The 17916-nt window shown below is 35.5% G+C and overlaps 1 protein-coding gene across 2 annotated transcripts in view; it reads right to left on the bottom strand.

Annotated features, from left to right (window-relative positions):
- The window catches only part of FBXO11 (F-box protein 11), an 83796-nt gene that overhangs the window by 1382 nt on the left and 64498 nt on the right, over window positions 1–17916 (bottom strand). For both annotated transcript variants that reach the window (XM_045787946.2, XM_045787945.2), the window contains exons 12-22: window positions 8893–9110; window positions 7866–7951; window positions 6682–6776; window positions 5526–5648; window positions 5354–5439; window positions 4529–4605; window positions 4294–4437; window positions 1906–2016; window positions 1162–1269; window positions 731–839; window positions 23–121 (exon numbers count right to left, since the gene is read on the bottom strand). In XM_045787946.2, the coding sequence (XP_045643902.1) occupies window positions 23–121; window positions 731–839; window positions 1162–1269; window positions 1906–2016; window positions 4294–4437; window positions 4529–4605; window positions 5354–5439; window positions 5526–5648; window positions 6682–6776; window positions 7866–7951; window positions 8893–9110 (1256 nt within the window). The remainder of the gene's footprint in view (window positions 1–22; window positions 122–730; window positions 840–1161; window positions 1270–1905; window positions 2017–4293; window positions 4438–4528; window positions 4606–5353; window positions 5440–5525; window positions 5649–6681; window positions 6777–7865; window positions 7952–8892; window positions 9111–17916) is intronic.

Here is a 17916-nt window from a genome sequence, read left to right on the forward strand (position 1 = left end):
AGCAAGCAAGTGTGCTACATACCTATCATGTCTAATAAATTCTACATCATGTCCCTGATGGCACTTCTTAATGCAGTTCACACATATGGCATTTCGATCTGTGGTGTTACAAGTGTGACATCTAAAAAGCAAAAGCTTACGTTATTTTTCTTGAAATGTTATTTCCTCAAAATACTGCATTTTACCCTATGACCTATGGCTTAAAAGAGGACCAAAATTTTTGTGGCTCTAGCTCAGATTAATTTCTGCAAAAGGACTTTAATGTAGTAAGTCAATCTCCTGTTCTGTCTCTTCTGAGGAAAACCACAGATTTGCAAATTGTAGAAAGGCAGCTGAAACTTTAATTAAAAAAAATTTAACCTGGGGGCGGGGTGGGAAGGGAGTCAAAAACCACTCAGTGACTGGGGTATATGGGACACTTAATTAGAGCTTTACTTTGTAACTCCTGAGCAAAAGCATTATGTTCCACCTTTCCAGTGATAGCAGCAGTTGCCGCAGTATACGTTCCCGTATTTATGGTCCCAAACAGAACCCTCAAGTACACTGATCACAGAACTTAATGTGGACAAATACAAAATTCTCAATTATATTCTCTTTCCATTGGCAAATACCCAATTTTCTCTACCTTTAGCTTACATTTAAGAGAAACATCTAAAAATGTCTTGCCGGTTTAGAAAAGAAAATCACTATCTCCCCCTTTTCAAGACTCACAAGTAATTCAGAAATATACCTGTAGAAATCATGCATGGGATAGCTGGTATAACTTGATATTTTATATAAACATTGGCCTCTACTAACAGCCTTTTCTATGGCGTCTTGATTGTTCATTATTTTGTTATCTGTAATAAAAGAAAAAAATAAGTAAAATTCTAGAGGACAAAGACTTAAGATAAAAGATATATGTTATAGGATTATTCTAATAGAAGAGTCCCTTTTTAAGACCTTTAAAGGAGGCTAACCAATTAAGTAAAAAAAATCAGCTTAAAATAGAAATGGATTTTCCCTGTGTAAGATATTGCCAACTGTTTAGAACAGTCGAAGCTTTCAAAATAGTTCCCTGAGTTGCAGTTAACTTGATAGAGTGACAGCAATGGCTTCTGATACCATTATCTTTTCATGGCATATCTTGTGTATTTATAGGCAGAACAAACTCCAACATACCTTTCATTGTCACATTAACACCAGATGCTAAAAATAAGCCTCCAAACCGGTTGTTAAAAATCTGATTGCCTTCTAGTGTTGCAGTTGCATGATTTGTAATTTCAATACCTGAAGTAAAATTTACAAACAGTAGATACATCATCACGTTACAGTTTCTTAACGTACAAAGAATAAGATGAAAATGTTTGAGTCACTGAGAATAACATTTATTTTTCAGTTAATAGTCCACTATCCTTTAGAAGAAGGAATGCTACTACATATGGTTCATAACTTACTACTTATTTTCTTGGCAAGCAAAAGAGGATAATGCCTGCCCAGAAGTATGTTTAGGTAGCCACTAGTTGTACATATGAAGAAAAAAAAGTGTCCTCTTCCCTGGCAAAAAGTTGAAACATATGCGCGATACTTGGATTTCACTTACCAAGATCTTGAAGAAAAAAAAAAGTTTGAAGCCAGAGGGCTTGAATTTGTTTTCCAAATGGTAGTACAAGCCTGCATTCTATCCCAATTAAGGTTTCATAATTACTAGTAAATAGCAAGAGAGAGATTTAGTTTGGCTTAGAAGAATTCAAAACTTGGATTAGGTGCTCTTATAAGCCATTGGTAATTGACAGGCGTTCAGCCACTCTTACAACACACTTTGCACACCTTCAGTTATTAAGCAAAAAGAGAATTAATGTACTAAAGATCAAACACTTTAATGTATTAGAAAACAAGCTACAGGTAACAAAAGAAAATACAAACCTGCAGCAAATCCATCAAATATTCTGTTTTTCCTTAAGACTGGATGACTATTAGTGCTGATGAGAACACCTGCTTGAGCATTCCTGAAAATATCATTTTCTTCAAGGAGACCTATAATAAAATATTTCCTCAGATTAAGGCTAATGCACATAACAAATTTTACTAGCCTTTTTGGTGGTATTTAGGTTTTTAGTTTCTTATTAACTGCACTGTATAAAACTCAAAGGACTAATTTTTCAGCTGAAATTCAGAGTTTAAGGGAGGACTTAACCAGAAACTGCTTAAAATGGCATGTAACCATTCTAACCAATAACTGGAAATTCCATGGTTATCAGGAACCATGTCAAGTTCACTCACCAATGCATTCCCAGTGACTGGTACCTATTTCTCACTAAAAACACTGAATTAAAATTAGTTCCTTTGAAGTATTTTTAGAACCACTGCAGCCTCAATGCTTTCATTCAAGCCCTGATTATTTCTGGCCATTATTATTATAATCATTACTTGATAATTTCCTTTACTCTCTCTCCTGCTATTCTTCCCAGTTTCCTACAACTCTATCATGTCCCTTCTCTGCTTAAAAACTATTTTGAGAATAAAGTTTAAAATTAAGTTGCCATTTAAAGTCTTTCAAGATATTCCCCTAACCTAGTCTCTTGTCTTAACTACATTACCTATGTTCTGAATATGCTATACATTTTTATCTCTAATGCCTTTGGTTTCTATTTCCTCATCCTGGAATGTCCTGCCTTCTTTCTTCCTTAAGTCACTTCCTCTAGATTTCAGTTTCCCTCCATCAAATTTATTCTCTCTTCTGAGTATAACATGATTAAAAAATGAGCTGAGGAATCAGACTTCAAATACGGATTCCACCACCACCTAGTTCTGAGTAAGCAAATTACTTACCTACTCTTTGTCTCAGTTTTTTATCTAAACTGGGCATAATGGCACCTACATATAAGGTTATAATGAGGATTAAATGAATTAATACTTGTAAACGTATGCCGCACTAAAGAATTAGCTAGTATTACTCCTATAAAACCTACTTATGTATAGTGAATTACTAGTTGTGTACTAGCATTTCTCTGCTCTCTGAAGACAGGAGGAGTTTATTATTTCTGTAGACATTTGACCCGCCTTTGTCATTTCAGTTTTGACCTCTAAATTGCTTTTCCCCTGGAAAAGACTACTCCAAGTCCCTATCTCTAATCTTTGTTTTTGCAAAGATCCGGTCTGAATTCCATATACAAAGTCTCTTAGAATCTGGGCTTGCCCCTTCTCTAGGCCCAACTTTCAGTACCTCTTTGCGCCTTACTGTTTCCTTTAGACTTTTGTTTACAATATGCCATTAGACTATAAACTTTATGGATGCAGTACTGTTTTATTCATCATTGTATCTTTAGCATCTGTATCAGTTGTTGGTACAGAGGTGTTCGATTAATAAATATGTACAAAACAAATGAAAGTGTGAATTATGCTTTCTGCACCGGGAATGGCCTCCCCACCTCACATTTACCCGTGAATACTCATTTTTCAAGACGCAGCTCGAGTGATTTTAGTCCATGAACCTTTTCTCAACACCTTACAAATAAGACCATCCACTGTATTGTGTTTCCTCATTAAATCTTGTAAAGACTCCTATCAGATATGTCACCTTACTGAATTGCTAGATTATGAGCTCTTTCAGAGTCTGTCAGTAATGGAAGCATCTCTGCTTGGCTGTAGTAGTAAATTTCGTTGATTATGTTGTAGTAAAAACTAGCTATCCCTTTCACATAAAATATGTACAGTGCTGGGTTACTGACATTTCAGGAATGGTGACAAATTTGCATTTGACATTCTCCCCTAGTCTTTTTGAACAACATATATTTGCAAGGGGCAGGGACTGTGGAACTCTTGCCTCAATGCAAAATGAGTTGACCTTTATGTATACAAAACCAGGCACACCTTGGCTTCATTAATTCCACTCTCCAACAAACACAGTTGTAAACAGGTACAAAGCAATACTTATTTACTACAGACATTTTCATATATTTACAGGCCAGTTAATTTCTAACCTAGTTCTATAACTGGACCTTGATATTTAGTATAATCATATCACTAAATAATAGAAAGTCCAGAGAGAAAATGTAAACAAATTCTACCTTAACAACGCCTAACAATTAGCACACTGAAGATGGTCACAAAAAGAAAAGAAAAATTGTGTAAACATCTATCTCCTTTACCTCTAGGCACTAACCTAAACCATCTCAAGACCTGATAAGGAAAAAGACTGAGATTCACTCATTTAAAGCTTATATTAATTGGCAATGTCACTGATCATTAAGGATATGGAGGAAGAATATCGAAAAATTGGATTTTTTACTAATGCAAAATTAACAACAATACCTCGACCCCCATTAAATATACAGATGCCACCATCTCTTCCATCATGGATTTTATTTCTTCTTAGTGTAGGATTACTATCTGTCTTAATCCAGACTCCAGCCATTGCATTGTCAAATATTTCATTGTCTTCTATACAGCCTAGACCTACAGGTATAAAAATTTAGGTTATGTTATTTGGGAAAGTGTATTTCTAAAGGCAATTAGCAATAAGAAAAAGATGAAAGATTAAACATACCAGAATTATAAACAAGAATTCCACCATTTTGTCCTCCCCAGATTTTGTTTCGTCTAATTTTGGGGTTGCTTCCAGTCCTATGGATACAACAGAAAATAATGCCATCTTAACTGCTTCTACTCCCATATCCCATGTTATATGAGGTAACAGTGAAAAAATTCATTAATCACAGTAAGAATGAGTCTTTCCAGATGCTCTGAGAAGTTTGTCGGTAAAGACACTGGTTTAATTTTGCTTAATTCTAATTCCCACAGAATACACTTAGCTATAGATTATATTATTACTACAGAGTCTCCTAATATGTAAATTAAACTGAGGAGGTTAGATTAAGTGACTACTATTATTGTATACTCACCTCATATACAAAATGAAGGGCTGAATTATAAGTACTACTACAGTTTCTAAAACTTAAAATACCGGAAAGAGGGATGTAAAAAACTATTACTTTTACAGAAATAGTGTAAAAACAGAAGCTCCCATATACTGAGTGCCTATAACATGCCAGGTATAGCTCACAAGTGTTTTTATACAGCCTTCTACTTTCCAAGTACGATGGGGTACATTGGCAACTATGACTATTAGAGTGGATGACAGAACACTGGAAACACACTCCTAAGGCGGGCGGCGTATGTGCCACTGGCTGCTATCCTCAGCTGGTTCAAGAAAAGCTTGTGGTAAGCCAAGCATGTGGTAAGAGTATGAATATATATACAAAAGGAGGAAATTTTATTGAGCATTAAATAACAAGGAAAGTTCTTCTACATACCCCACCATACTCCCACACAACTCCCTCCCAAAAGAAAGCCAAATGTGAAAAATGTTTACCTTATCTGAACCCCTGAATACATATGATTATATATATCATTGTCTTCTAGCACTCCATGTCCATTGTCATAAAAATAAACACCAACCTAAAATAAAAAAAAATTGCTTTCAAATGACAAAAAAAGTTTATAAAACAATGTATTTCCCATATAAGAGTCCAGAATAATTTTACCTGCTTTCCACTATGTATCCTGTTTCTTCTCAGTACTGGAGTGCTGCCAGTTGTCACCCAGACCCCAGCCAGAGTATTACTATAAACTTCATTCTCTTCTATTACGCCTTGTCCTTTCTCATGCTAAATAAAAGTTACATTGATACAATATATATTTTAGAAACAAGTAGTTTATAGTGTGTTTCCCCCTTTAAAGACAGTTATAAAAAAAAAAAAACACCTAAATTTTTATTTTTTAATCTGGATGAGGTGGTAGTAACATTGTTTTTGTGTAGCCTCTACCTGAGTTTAAGCTCCAGAAGTATTTATACTGTTCTTTATGTGGTTTTGTACTTTTAAGCTTCTTACTTCATTCTAAAATATATAACAAACTAAAGCTCTCTCTCTCATTTAGTAAACTAACAGCTATTTCAAATTACTGGTGAAATCATTCAAAATAAGGTCTCAGGTTACTAAAATATTTATTTTTAGTTTGAGCAGAAGATTTAAGACAGACATTTCTAGAACTGAAAATAAAAATTATAGTCACACCTGGCATTACACAAGGACCTTTCTGAAATTTCCTACATTTTCTCACTTGAATCAGTGTGCAACAGTTTCAGTTATACCATGGAACAGAAGCTATAGGACCAATACATGGTTTCAAAATTCTGTAAGGTGCTCAATTATGTTTCAATAAAAATTCAAATGAAATATTGACTTTTCAAAAAATATTCAAAAATATTCTAGTATTATTAGTACTTTCAGAGATATTATGGATTTACTTACTACTTTTGGAAAATTTCAGACTCCTAAGTGCAGTCACACCAGCAAAACTCCAGTGTAAAAATATAACTCAGCCAATCAGTTGTTGTTTTGAGTTCAGCCCATAATGCCAATTATGAATAAAGACTTTAATAAAAAGGTATATTCTCTATGCCTAAATTCAGTCAGTTGATTGAATTTTACAGAACACCACACATACTATAAAAGTCATTCATATACTGGCAGGGAGAACAAGAGTCTTATTTATTGTATAAATATTAAAGAGAGTCATAAATTCATATTCTGTAAGCTGAATATGGCCTACCTAAGGCTAGACATAATTCTGTCCTCTTCCACCCTTTCTCCCCTGGTTTTGATGCATGACATTCTAGAACTATATTCATTAACTTACCACATAAATCCCACCATGCTGGCCATCATGAATTTTGTTATGTCGAACAATTGGACAACTGTTTGTCCTAATCTGAATTCCTGCTAATGCATTGCCTATTTAAAAATAAAAGTTACAATGTCAACATATGGAGCCTCATTGGAACACAGCAAGAGTTTTACATTACATAGTAGTTAAAATTTTTAGAATTTTAGGAAAAGCACGATTTTGTGAAATATGTCATATTCAGAAAGATATTTATGGTCTAAGAGCATTAAAAAACAAAACTAAGGGAACTAGGAGTATAAAAAGAAAAACTGTAGGCAGTATGGGCATAATAGTTATGGGTAGACTCTCTGAAGCCAGGGTACCAAGTTTTGAATCCCAGGAACTCTCCCTTCCTGTATGACTCTGAGTAAGTTATTTAAACTCATTGTACCTTTGTTTCCTGATCAGTAAGTGGGGATATTTAACAGTATCTACTTCACAGGTTAATGTAAATATTATATGACTCAATTCAGGTAAGATGTTCAGAATAATACCTGGAATTAAGTAAGCTTTCTGTTTATATAAGTATTATCCAGGTAAGTACTAGCAAAAGAGAAAGCCCAGAAACTTACAGTGTCTAGCACACACACATCTAATAATGGTCCACTGAATTAATATCTCAGAAAGTTTTAATGAGGAATAAGTATTTTCCCTTTACAGTTTTTTTTTAAAAAGATTTTATTTATTTGAGAGTGAGCGAGAGAGAGCACAAGCAGGGGGAGGAAAGCAGAGGAAGAGGGAGAAGCAGACTCCCCATTGAGCAGGGAGCTCACTGTGAGGCTTGATCCTGGGACTCTAGGATCATGACCTGAACCAAAGGTGGACACTTAACCGACTGAGCCACCCAGGCACTCCTCCCTTTATAGTTTGTACCAAACTGAAAGGAGTGAATCTAAGGAAACTGTAGATACTCCCTGAGACTAAGGTCTTATTTATATTTTCATCACTGGTATCTAGTATAGTTCTTGGTACACAGTGGGTACTCAGTAAATGTTAAGTGAGCAATGATTGTTAAGCAAATAAATATCACAAATAATCTTTATTGAGAATTTAAAGAAACTGGATCAGTTCTCCTACTTGGTTTCAAAGTGGCCCACTTTGCTAATGTCAGGAAGATAGGCCGAGCTCCAAAATTTTATAGAACAAAACATGCTTACCATAAATGTCATTTCCTTCAATAAGGCCTCGTCCATCACCAAAGATGTAAACTCCCCCTTGATTTCCATTAAATATAGAATTCCCCCTATAATTATGAGAAATAATAAACATCTATTCAGCAAGAGCTTATTTGTTTAACACAATCAACTGCAGAGCTACTCATACTCATGGCACCTTAAAAATTACTTATCTTCTAGGAGCCATAGTTTCCTAATCTGTAAAATGAGGAACTCAAGACTAGCTAATTTCTAAATTCCCTTGTTTTCCTTCTAAGACCTAAAGCTGAAAGAGCCACCGAGTATTTGAGACAAAATATCATTCTTAAAAATTCCCCTCAAAATAACAAATACACTTGGAACTTTTTTTTTAAGCTGATCTAGACACATTTGCTAAATATTAAGCAAGATGGAAATCCCATAATCTACTTTCATAAAGCCAGTGGAAAATAAAACTTGGCAATTAAAAATAATTCATCGTTACTGATTAAATTATAATAGTTCTGTTCTACAGTCTTATTAGCCAACGCCTTTCAGACTGGATCTGTTTATTTCCTTACTGTAGCCAGAGGGAATGGTAGGAACTATTAAAAGTGATGGCCTGAAGTTTGACTTTTTGTTATTTTTGGTCTCTCTGTCCAAGAATCTTTGAGATAATTACTTCCCTGAGTTATGCTATCTGCAGACTCTCAGACAAAAAAAAAAAAAAAAAAAAGAGAGAAGACAAGGTCATTCAGGTTCCAAGAGAAGAACATGGCCCTATATACTCATTTATAATGCAGTTTGATGAATTTAAAATAAAAATCACGGCATTTGCAACTGTTCATAAAATAATTTTATGCATGACTTAGATAACAAACAGAACACCTAAAAATAAATGCAGTAGCTATGTTCACTCAGAAGCATAGACATTTACTAGGAAAATCTATTTTGCAGTAGTCAGGTGACTAGAAAATAAGAGTAAAGCTTGACTTTTCTTGTAACACAAGAAGTGAAAAAGTAATTTCCATCCATAATTACATATAAATACCTTATTGTTGGGTCACTATTTGAGGTAATCCATACACCTGCAAAGTTGTTTGCATAGATTTTATTCTCTATGAACTGTCCTCTTCCTTTTTCATGCACATATATTCCTCCAGTCTGCCCATGATGAATTTCACATCGAACCACTGTGGGGTTAGCATAGGCTTTTACTTCAAAGCCTGCTATTCGGTTTCTGTGTATGTTGCAACTTTCAAAGTAACCCTGAAAAATACAGAAATCAAACTGTAGGTAAGGCTGCTTTCCAAAAAGAAATAACATTTAAAAAATGACCTTTTTAGTGTATGCCTCAAAATTAAGTATCAGAAATGTTCAAGAGTAAGCATAAAACATACATACACACTAAATTTCAAATGATAAACAAGGAATAAAAGAGATTTAAATGTTTTAGTAAAACAGAGAACCACAAATCCTCTAATTAGTCTGAGTATACTCAAAGCCAAGAAAGAAAAATAGGGAAAGACTTATTCAATAAATGCAAATAAATACTATTACCCAATAAATACACATATCCTTTAACAAAGATTTATTGAGTATTAAAGAAAACAAACCCTTGGAGATTTAAAAATGTCCCAAGAAAACAAATTCTAAAAAGGTGACCTAAGGACATAATCAGAGACTACAGAAAAAGACATACAAAATAATGTTCATCTTAGCTCAATAATGGGGAACAGGCTAACTTATATTCATGCTCTACGTGTTATCGTGTTAGATAAAAGGAACAGTACATACTTCAAGATAGTATACATTAAGGATGATTTCAATTTCATTTCAAGAAAATACAACTTGAACAATAAAAGTATGAGGGTGTGATTATTTGAGAAATATTATAGATGGCCTTTGTACCCTTTATATTTCTCCCAATTTCTTAAAATTTTCTGTAATGGACAGACTTATTTTGTAATGAGAACACAAGTTACTGTAATACTGATATCCTAAATTCTAAGATTCAATCAAGACTAAGTATTTTTTAAGATTTTATTTATTTATTTGACAGAGCGTGAGAGCTAGCAAGAGGGGGCACAAGCAGGGTGAGCAACAGACAGAGGGAGAGGGAGAAGCAGGTTCCCCGCAGAGCAGCGAGCCCAATGAGGGGCTCAATCCCAGGACACTGGTATCATGACCTGAGCCAAAGGCGGACACTTAGCCGACTGAGCCACTCAGGCACCTCCAATCAAGACTAAATATTAAGAGAAAAAAGTAAGATATTAAGATATTCCTAAGATGGCACTCCTAAAAGCCATTTCAACTCCTGGTCTATCTCCCTTCAAAAACTAAGTATGTGGGGCGCCTGGGTGGTTCAGTCATTAAGCATCTGCCTTTGGCTCAGGGCATGATCATGGCGTTCTGGGATTGAGCCCCATGTCAGGCTCCTCCGCTGGGAGCCTGCTTCTTCTTCTCCCACTCCCCCTGCTTGTGTTCCCTCTCTCACTGGCTGTCTCTCTGTCAAATAAATAAATAAAATCTTAAAACAAAACAAAACAAAGTATGCTCTCCTTTCTTTAAATTCCCCTTAAGTACTTTCTTATGGTACCTCTATGTACTGCTTTGTACGATTCCTGTTAAATAGTCTTATCCATTCCTCCCTAATCATAAGCTCCTGCATAGAAATGACTATACTACCTTCTGTTACATTTATACAGGACTTCATGTATAGCAAGCACTCAAGCAGGAACTAACTCACTACTTTTTGCAAATTCTAGTGGAGGTTAAAAACAGATGTAATTCTGAATACTACATAAACTCTTTAAGAAAATAGACCTCTGAGAATAATATTCAGAAGTAATTTCAGGTTTCATTTTCCAAAAATAAAGTACAAATTATCTATAACTTCTTCATATTTGGATTAAATACTTTTTAATTGGGGGCATTATATTAAAAAATACCTTCTTTAAATATAATAAAATTTCTTTGATTTTATACCAAATAAAAATGAATGTACACTGGGTATATATACAGACTATTATGGCAAAACTGAGAATCAAAGAAACAAAGATTTAAAAAGTGTTTAGACTAAAAGAACTTAATGTTAGACTGGAAAAATTCCACAGTTCTGATGTTTTCATTATTGAGAAAGGAGCTCAATTAGGCTACTTTCTCTCTGCTGGGAGCTGCATGACATAACTGGTTGGTAAACCTGGGAATGAATAAACTGGGTATGACCAATAAGGCTTCACCCTTAAACTCAGGGAAGTGAGTTGCCCTAAGGGAGCATGCCTTCTGCTAAGTGCGTAAGCTTATTTAATTTTGGGGTGCAGTGAAGCAGACCCATTTTGTTCTTGTTTGAAGGTGTATTCTCCAATTTAACCTTTTAAGGGCAATAAAATTATTTCAGCCTCCTCATGCTACTTCATGGCTTTATTTCATAATTTGTTCAGAATGTGGCAAGAAAAGATACACTGCTTATTGGGTTTCCATAAAGATTTCATAACAGGCCACTGTCATGTCTTGACTATACTAAACACACAGTACTGCAAGTATACTTTGCTATGTACTGACTAAACATGATTCAAATGCAGGGATGCTCTATTTTCTTTAGGTTTTGATTTTGTACTGTTAGGAGAGTCAACAAGATCCACAAGTTTACTAAGGCAAACAGCAGCCTCCTCTCATTTCCCTTACCCAGAGGTCCCCACCTTCAATTCTTTTAACTGATTCTTTCTATCTACCTCTATATTTTTAAGTAAAGACTTGTATTGCTGTATCTTGAGTTTGCAGTTTAAGGTACTGTCTACTGACTTCCTACTTTGGCAGATAAGAATTTAGCTCTATCTCCCATCATACATTCACACTATATCCTTCCAATGCAGTGATATCACAATTTTGGTTAGATTAGTGTGCTATTCAAGAGCTGAGTCATGAAGTATAACTACATATTCTTTGCTGTACAACTTTTTATTAAAGTTGGTAATTATGTTATTTTTCTCCTTTGCTTATGCCTCTAGTGATAATTCTATCCTAAACTCATTACCAATTGTTTAAAAACCTCAATATAAAAAAAAAAAAAAAAAAAAACCTCAATATATTTATACTCACATCAGGTTTACCAGTTTATCTTCATGAACATAAGGTTTTATAATTTGCTCTAATCTGTAATGGTTGGCTTCACTGGCACCTAGTCAGTTACCATGTTGTAATTTAAAAATGTTCCTTAATTCCATCAAAGATAAAGTTTGTAACCTGCATCTTTTAAGATATCATTGAAGAAAAGAAAGCAGTAAAAACCATTTTTTTCTTCATGCTCTTTTTTTTTTTAAAAGTAAACTCTACTCCCACCATGGGGCTCGAGCTCATGATCGTGAGATCAAGAGTCACATACTCCACTGGATGAACCAGCCAGGTGTCCCACTCTCCATGCCTCTACAACCAGAAGCCTCTACACTGCTACAACTGTCATTTTACCACATTCAGACAGAACAGTTTTATAATTTTACAAGGAAAACCATCTCTTGTCACGGGCTTAAAGGGGTTCAGTTAATGTAATTTTGCTTTAAAACATGTTTTAATAGAATGCATCTGTTTTAAGAGATGCCTTTAGTGTAAAATGTCATAATAATACAGAAATGTGAAAGTATATATAGACAGAATTCTACTTTGCCTTGTAAGATGCAAACCACGAAAATTCCAACGTATATAGACAAAACTCCAAAAGCAGGGGCCTTTTTTTTTTTTTTTTTAAGATTTTATTTATTTGTGTGAGAGAGAGAGTGTGCGCACAAGAGTGGGGGTAGGGACAGAGGGAGAGGGAAAAGCGGAGCAGGGAGCCCAAAGCCGGCTCGATCCCAGGACCCTGAGATCATGACCTGAGCCAAAGGCAGACACTTCAACTGAGCCACCCAGGTGCCCCCAAAGTAGGGACATTTTATTGGATGACCCCAGAAAAATCCTATGTCCCTATCAAAAGATACTAAATTGTTAAGAGCTTCTTCTATATTTAAAATAAGGGCTTGGGATGCCTAGGTGGCTTGGTGCTCAGCAGGGAGTCTGCTTCAGGATTCTCTCTTCCTCTGCCCCCCTCCTTCACATGCACACAAGCTCTCCCTCAAATAAATAATCTTTAAAATAAGCGCTTGTTAGCTTCTCAGAACAGTGTTTCTAAATCCTTGCTGTACACATTACCTCAAATTTTTGAAAATTATCATTTAAGGTTAAGAACTTTTTTAAAAAAGATTTTATTTATTTATTTGAGGGAGAAAGAGCACGAGTGGGGAGGAGGGGCAGAGGGAGTGAGAGAAGCAGGCTCCCCCACTCAACAGGGAGCCCCACTCGGGACTCAGTCCCAGGACCCCGAGATCCTGACCCAAGCAAAAGGAGATGCTTAACTGACTGAGCCACCCAAGTGCCCATAAGGTTAAAAACTCAACACTGATTATCAAAATAAAAGGTGAAGCACTTTTTCATTTAAATGTTTTTTGGAAGTGCAACAGTCTTTATTAAATATGACAAAGTAAAAGGCATTTAAGAGTTTCTCTTAAAACTCTCCAAATAAAACAAGAATGAAAAAGAGGAAAAAAATGCTATCTTCATTAAAATAAACTTCCACAACCCCAAACTATTATCTATGAAACACCTGCCAAATACTGTGGAATCTGGATAGGAAGAGTAGGGTGCTGAAACCTAACAAATGTTATCTTAAATCTTCAGCTAGGTAGTTTCCCCCACGAAACTGAAGGTTCTCATAAGCCTAGCTAATGATCTTCTAAGGTGATCGGATCTAGTGGCATGAATAGAATATGGAAAAGAAATATTCCCATGTTATTATTTTCATAAAAATAACTCAGGCACAAGAAGTAAATGTGAGCAAGAATACACACTAATGTGCAATTTCTATCATCTAAAACTTACGTTTCCTATCTAAGGGAGACTATCCAAAGTAAAGGAAAATGAAAGGAGGGAGAGGACAGCCAGATTTTATGATAGATAATCTGTCATCTGTCAGTCTGTCATGTGTTAAATTCATAAATTTAGAATAAATGTCTCCAAAAGTTTACAGCAGTTTGGCATTGCTATGGCATTCTAATTATATTTTACAAAAATAACACTCTGCAACAGATTTAATATTAAACAAAGATAACTGGGAACCTGTGAACACTGATAGGAAAATTATTTTTAGGAATGAGACTGGCACTGTGGTTGTGTGAAAGAAAGAAAAAGAAAGAATCCCCATCTTTTAACGATGCATGCTGAACTATCTGCAGATAAGAAGATGATGTCCAGGATTCGCTTCAAAATAATCTAAGGAGTACAAAAGACAGTAAAGAGTGAATAAGTATAGATGAAACAAAACTGGCCATGAATTGATAGCTGTTGGAGAATGGGTACACGGGGATTCATTCATTATACTACTATTCCCTTTTTTCTGGAAGTTGGAAAAATTCCATAAAACAAAACACATTAAAATTAGAGATTAAAAAACCAAAACAAAACTATGGAGACACAGCAAGGGGCACAGATTTGAGGAAATCACATAAAACTTAAAGAACAAAGCAATACACAGACAAGTTTCTAAAGAAAGGAACACATGGAAGAGAAAACCAGCAAAACAACACATCAACAACAAAAACCTACATTATGGATACTGAAAGCAGAAAAGCAAATCATCGCAAGAAAAAAAAAAAAAAAAACAAACCCAGGGGCGCCTGGGTGGCACAGCGGTTAAGCGCCTGCCTTCGGCTCTGGGCGTGATCCCGGGCGTTGTGGGATCGAGCCCCACATCAGACTCCTCTGCTATGAGCCTGCTTCTTCCTCTCCCACTCCCCTGCTGTGTTCCCTCTCTCGCTGGCTGTCTCTATCTCTGTCGAATAAATAAATAAAATCTTTAAAAAAACCAAAAAACAAACAAAAAAAAAACACCCCAGGATAATCTCAGACAAAAACCAAAATGATCTCAGACTTGTCAGCCACATTTAATGCTAGAAATATAAAAATGACTACAAAATTTGGAGGGGAAAAAGTGTAATCAAAACCGTGTATACATTTAGCCAAGTTGAAAAGTAATGGATAGGCATTCTCGAGTGGCAAGAATTCAAGCTACAATACCAGTAAACCCTTCTTTTAAAAATAAACAAATAATGGCTAGATAAGAAAATTCAGCCATACTAAGAATGAATCAAAATAAAAAAAAAATCAGCAACGGAGAAACTGTTATAAAAGGATTAAAGGTAAACAAATATAGAATAAATACTGACCAATAATTATAGGAATGTAAGTTATAAAACTTTACATAAGAAAAGCAAGAATATAAAGAATGGGAAGGAGATAGGCTGAAATATAAAGTGCTTATTTCCTCATTTTTCACGGGGGAAGTTCGTACTTCAAAGTTTAAACATGAAGCTAACAATGACAAATGCTAGAGTCATACCCTGAAATCCTAGAGGTGTCCTTTATACTTGTGTAGTATTTTTACATAAACAATTCTTTAAAATAAAAAAGAGTAGAACATCTTTTACGATTCATTCTTATGAATATAAAATTTAAATTTTAAGTATGTCAACAAAGAAAAAGGAGCAAAAATTCAGAGAATAAATACGTGTATATTTAAAGAAAGTGGACAGTACAGAAACTAGTTTTAAGTGTTCTGATGTTCTTTGAAGGTCTACAGAAAACAAAGTAGAATTTTAAAAAGATTATCTTCAGTGATGTTATCCTATCAATCATGGGCTGTCACCACAAAGAAGACAAAGAATACAAGCCAAAAGAATATCTAAAATGGAAAAACATTCTATCAAGGGATTTTAAAGGATTGTGTCACAATACTGAAACAGAGGATAGGCCCAAGATGTTAGGTTTTAATTTTCATCCCTCCTTTACAAATATGTAATACCTTAGAAATCTCTTTATTAATCCTTCATGGGAATATCTATGTATAGCACTGCCTAGGAGTTGTTTAAAAACAACTTAAAAAATTTGTAAACCCAAATATATATATAAACTGTATCAGGAGTGTATGATGAGGAGTAAATTATTATGATGAACTTTAGTAGTGACCATCAGCATAGGTCTTTCAAAAATAAGGAAGCTTACTCAGGTTAAAATTAACTTGGTACCTCAAATGTCTCTTGTCGGTGAGACCAGAGGCATGCAAAAATATGATACTGGAATTGCATATAACTCTGGGACAAAGTCTAAAGGCAACACAGGCAAAGAAATACTAGCATAGTATAATGCCATTACAAAATAAGAGATCCATTTAGGAACTACAGCTAATATAGGACTCTAAGGGAGGTGAGATTTTCAAGATTCTTATGTTTTGACATCCTCCATACCTTTGCCCTCCAGACTACAATTCCCATGCTCCCTACTTCCCTACTCCTTGGGAAAAAGGAAGTATGATCTGCAATGAAATGTCAATTTCTCTACTTCAGCTGGAGAGGGGCAAGTGGTCATCTCCACTCTGCTTTCTTTTTATTATATTTATTTATTATTCCCCCCCTACTCTGCTTTCTTATTGATAGGTCCAAGCTATAGCCTACATTGTTTTCCTTATTTTTAGAGTGAGAGACCGCAGGAGCGGGGGTGGGGAGTGGCAGAAGGAGAGGGAGAGAGAATCTTTTTTTTTTTTTTTTTTAAGATTTTATTTATTTATTCATGAGAGACACAGAGAGGCGGGGAAGAGGGAGAAGCAGGCTCCCTGCAGAGCAGGGAGGCTGATGCGGAACTCAATCCCAGGATCACGACCTGAGCCAAAGACAGACGCTTAACTGCCTGAGCCACTCAGGCACCCAAGAGAGAGAATCTTAACCAGACTCTGTACTAAATGCAGAGCCTGATGGGGGCTCGATTTGATGACCCTGAGATCACGACCAAAGCAAAAACCAAGAGCTGGATTCTTAACCAAATAAAACATAGGCACCCTAAGCCTAAGGTTTAAATGAACTGTTCTTCTCAGGTTGCACTTACCCCAGAATATGATGCATTGGATGGCCTCAAACTATTTAGCTCTAATCAGAACTTCATAGAAGGAGTATTACCTCCTGTGGTCTAGTTTAGTTTTAAAAGAGTTCTACATTAAGGTTTTAGGCACAAACAACAAAAAAATTTCCTTCACTGACAATTTGTATATGTGAATCCAACAATCCTCTGTTGCATGATTCATACAACAGCAATAAAATTTCACCACAATCCCATTTGGCCACCATGCCATCACCTCCTCTCCCATCTCTTACTCCTTAACAAAAAATGTTGCCTATGTTGTAACAGGACTTGAAAATTGCCTCAATGAAAATTAGACATTAAATGAAAAGAATACCTGAATAGACATCAAAGGGATTATTATTTTTTAAAGATTTTATTTATTTATTTCTTTGACAGAGAGAGACAGCCAGAGAGAGCTCACACAAGCAGGGGGAGTGGCAGAGGAAGAAGCAGGCTCCCAGCAGAGGAGCCTGATGTGGGGCTTGATCCCATAACGCCGGGATCACGCCCTGAGCCGAAGGCAGACGCCTAACGCCTGAGCCACCCAGGCGCCCCAAAGAGCATTATTTTGAAATAGTGGCCTAAAAGACCTCAAAAAGTTGCATCTCTAGAAACTTGTATAAAATGACACAATAGTACTTAAAATACAATATCATCCACAAAGATGCCTAATTAACTGCTGTGTAAGTTTTAGAACTGGTATTTTATTACCATTATATCTCTTATTAAAATTCTGCCAATTAAAAAAAATTAAGAGGAATAAAATGGAAGTCAAACTAATAGTGAAACCATTAGTTCTCAAAGTGTAGCCTACAAATAGCTTGCATTGAACTCACGGTGAGTATTAAAGATGCATACGCTGGTTCCCATTATATTATGTTACATTATATTTATTCTATCTGGATGGCTTTTTTTTTTTTCTTCTAAAGATTTCCTTTATTTATTTGACAGAGACAGAGAAAGAGCACAAGCGGGGAGCGGCAGGCACAGGGAGAGGGGGAAACAGGCTTCCCGATGAGCAGAGAATCTGACATGGGGCTCGATCCCAAAACCCCGGGATCATGACCTGAACCGAAGGCAGACGCTTAACCAACTG

Source organism: Ursus americanus, chromosome 7, assembly GCF_024610735.1.
Source record: "Ursus americanus isolate L20-20 chromosome 7, mUrsAme1.1.p, whole genome shotgun sequence".
Taxonomy (NCBI): domain Eukaryota; kingdom Metazoa; phylum Chordata; class Mammalia; order Carnivora; family Ursidae; genus Ursus; species Ursus americanus.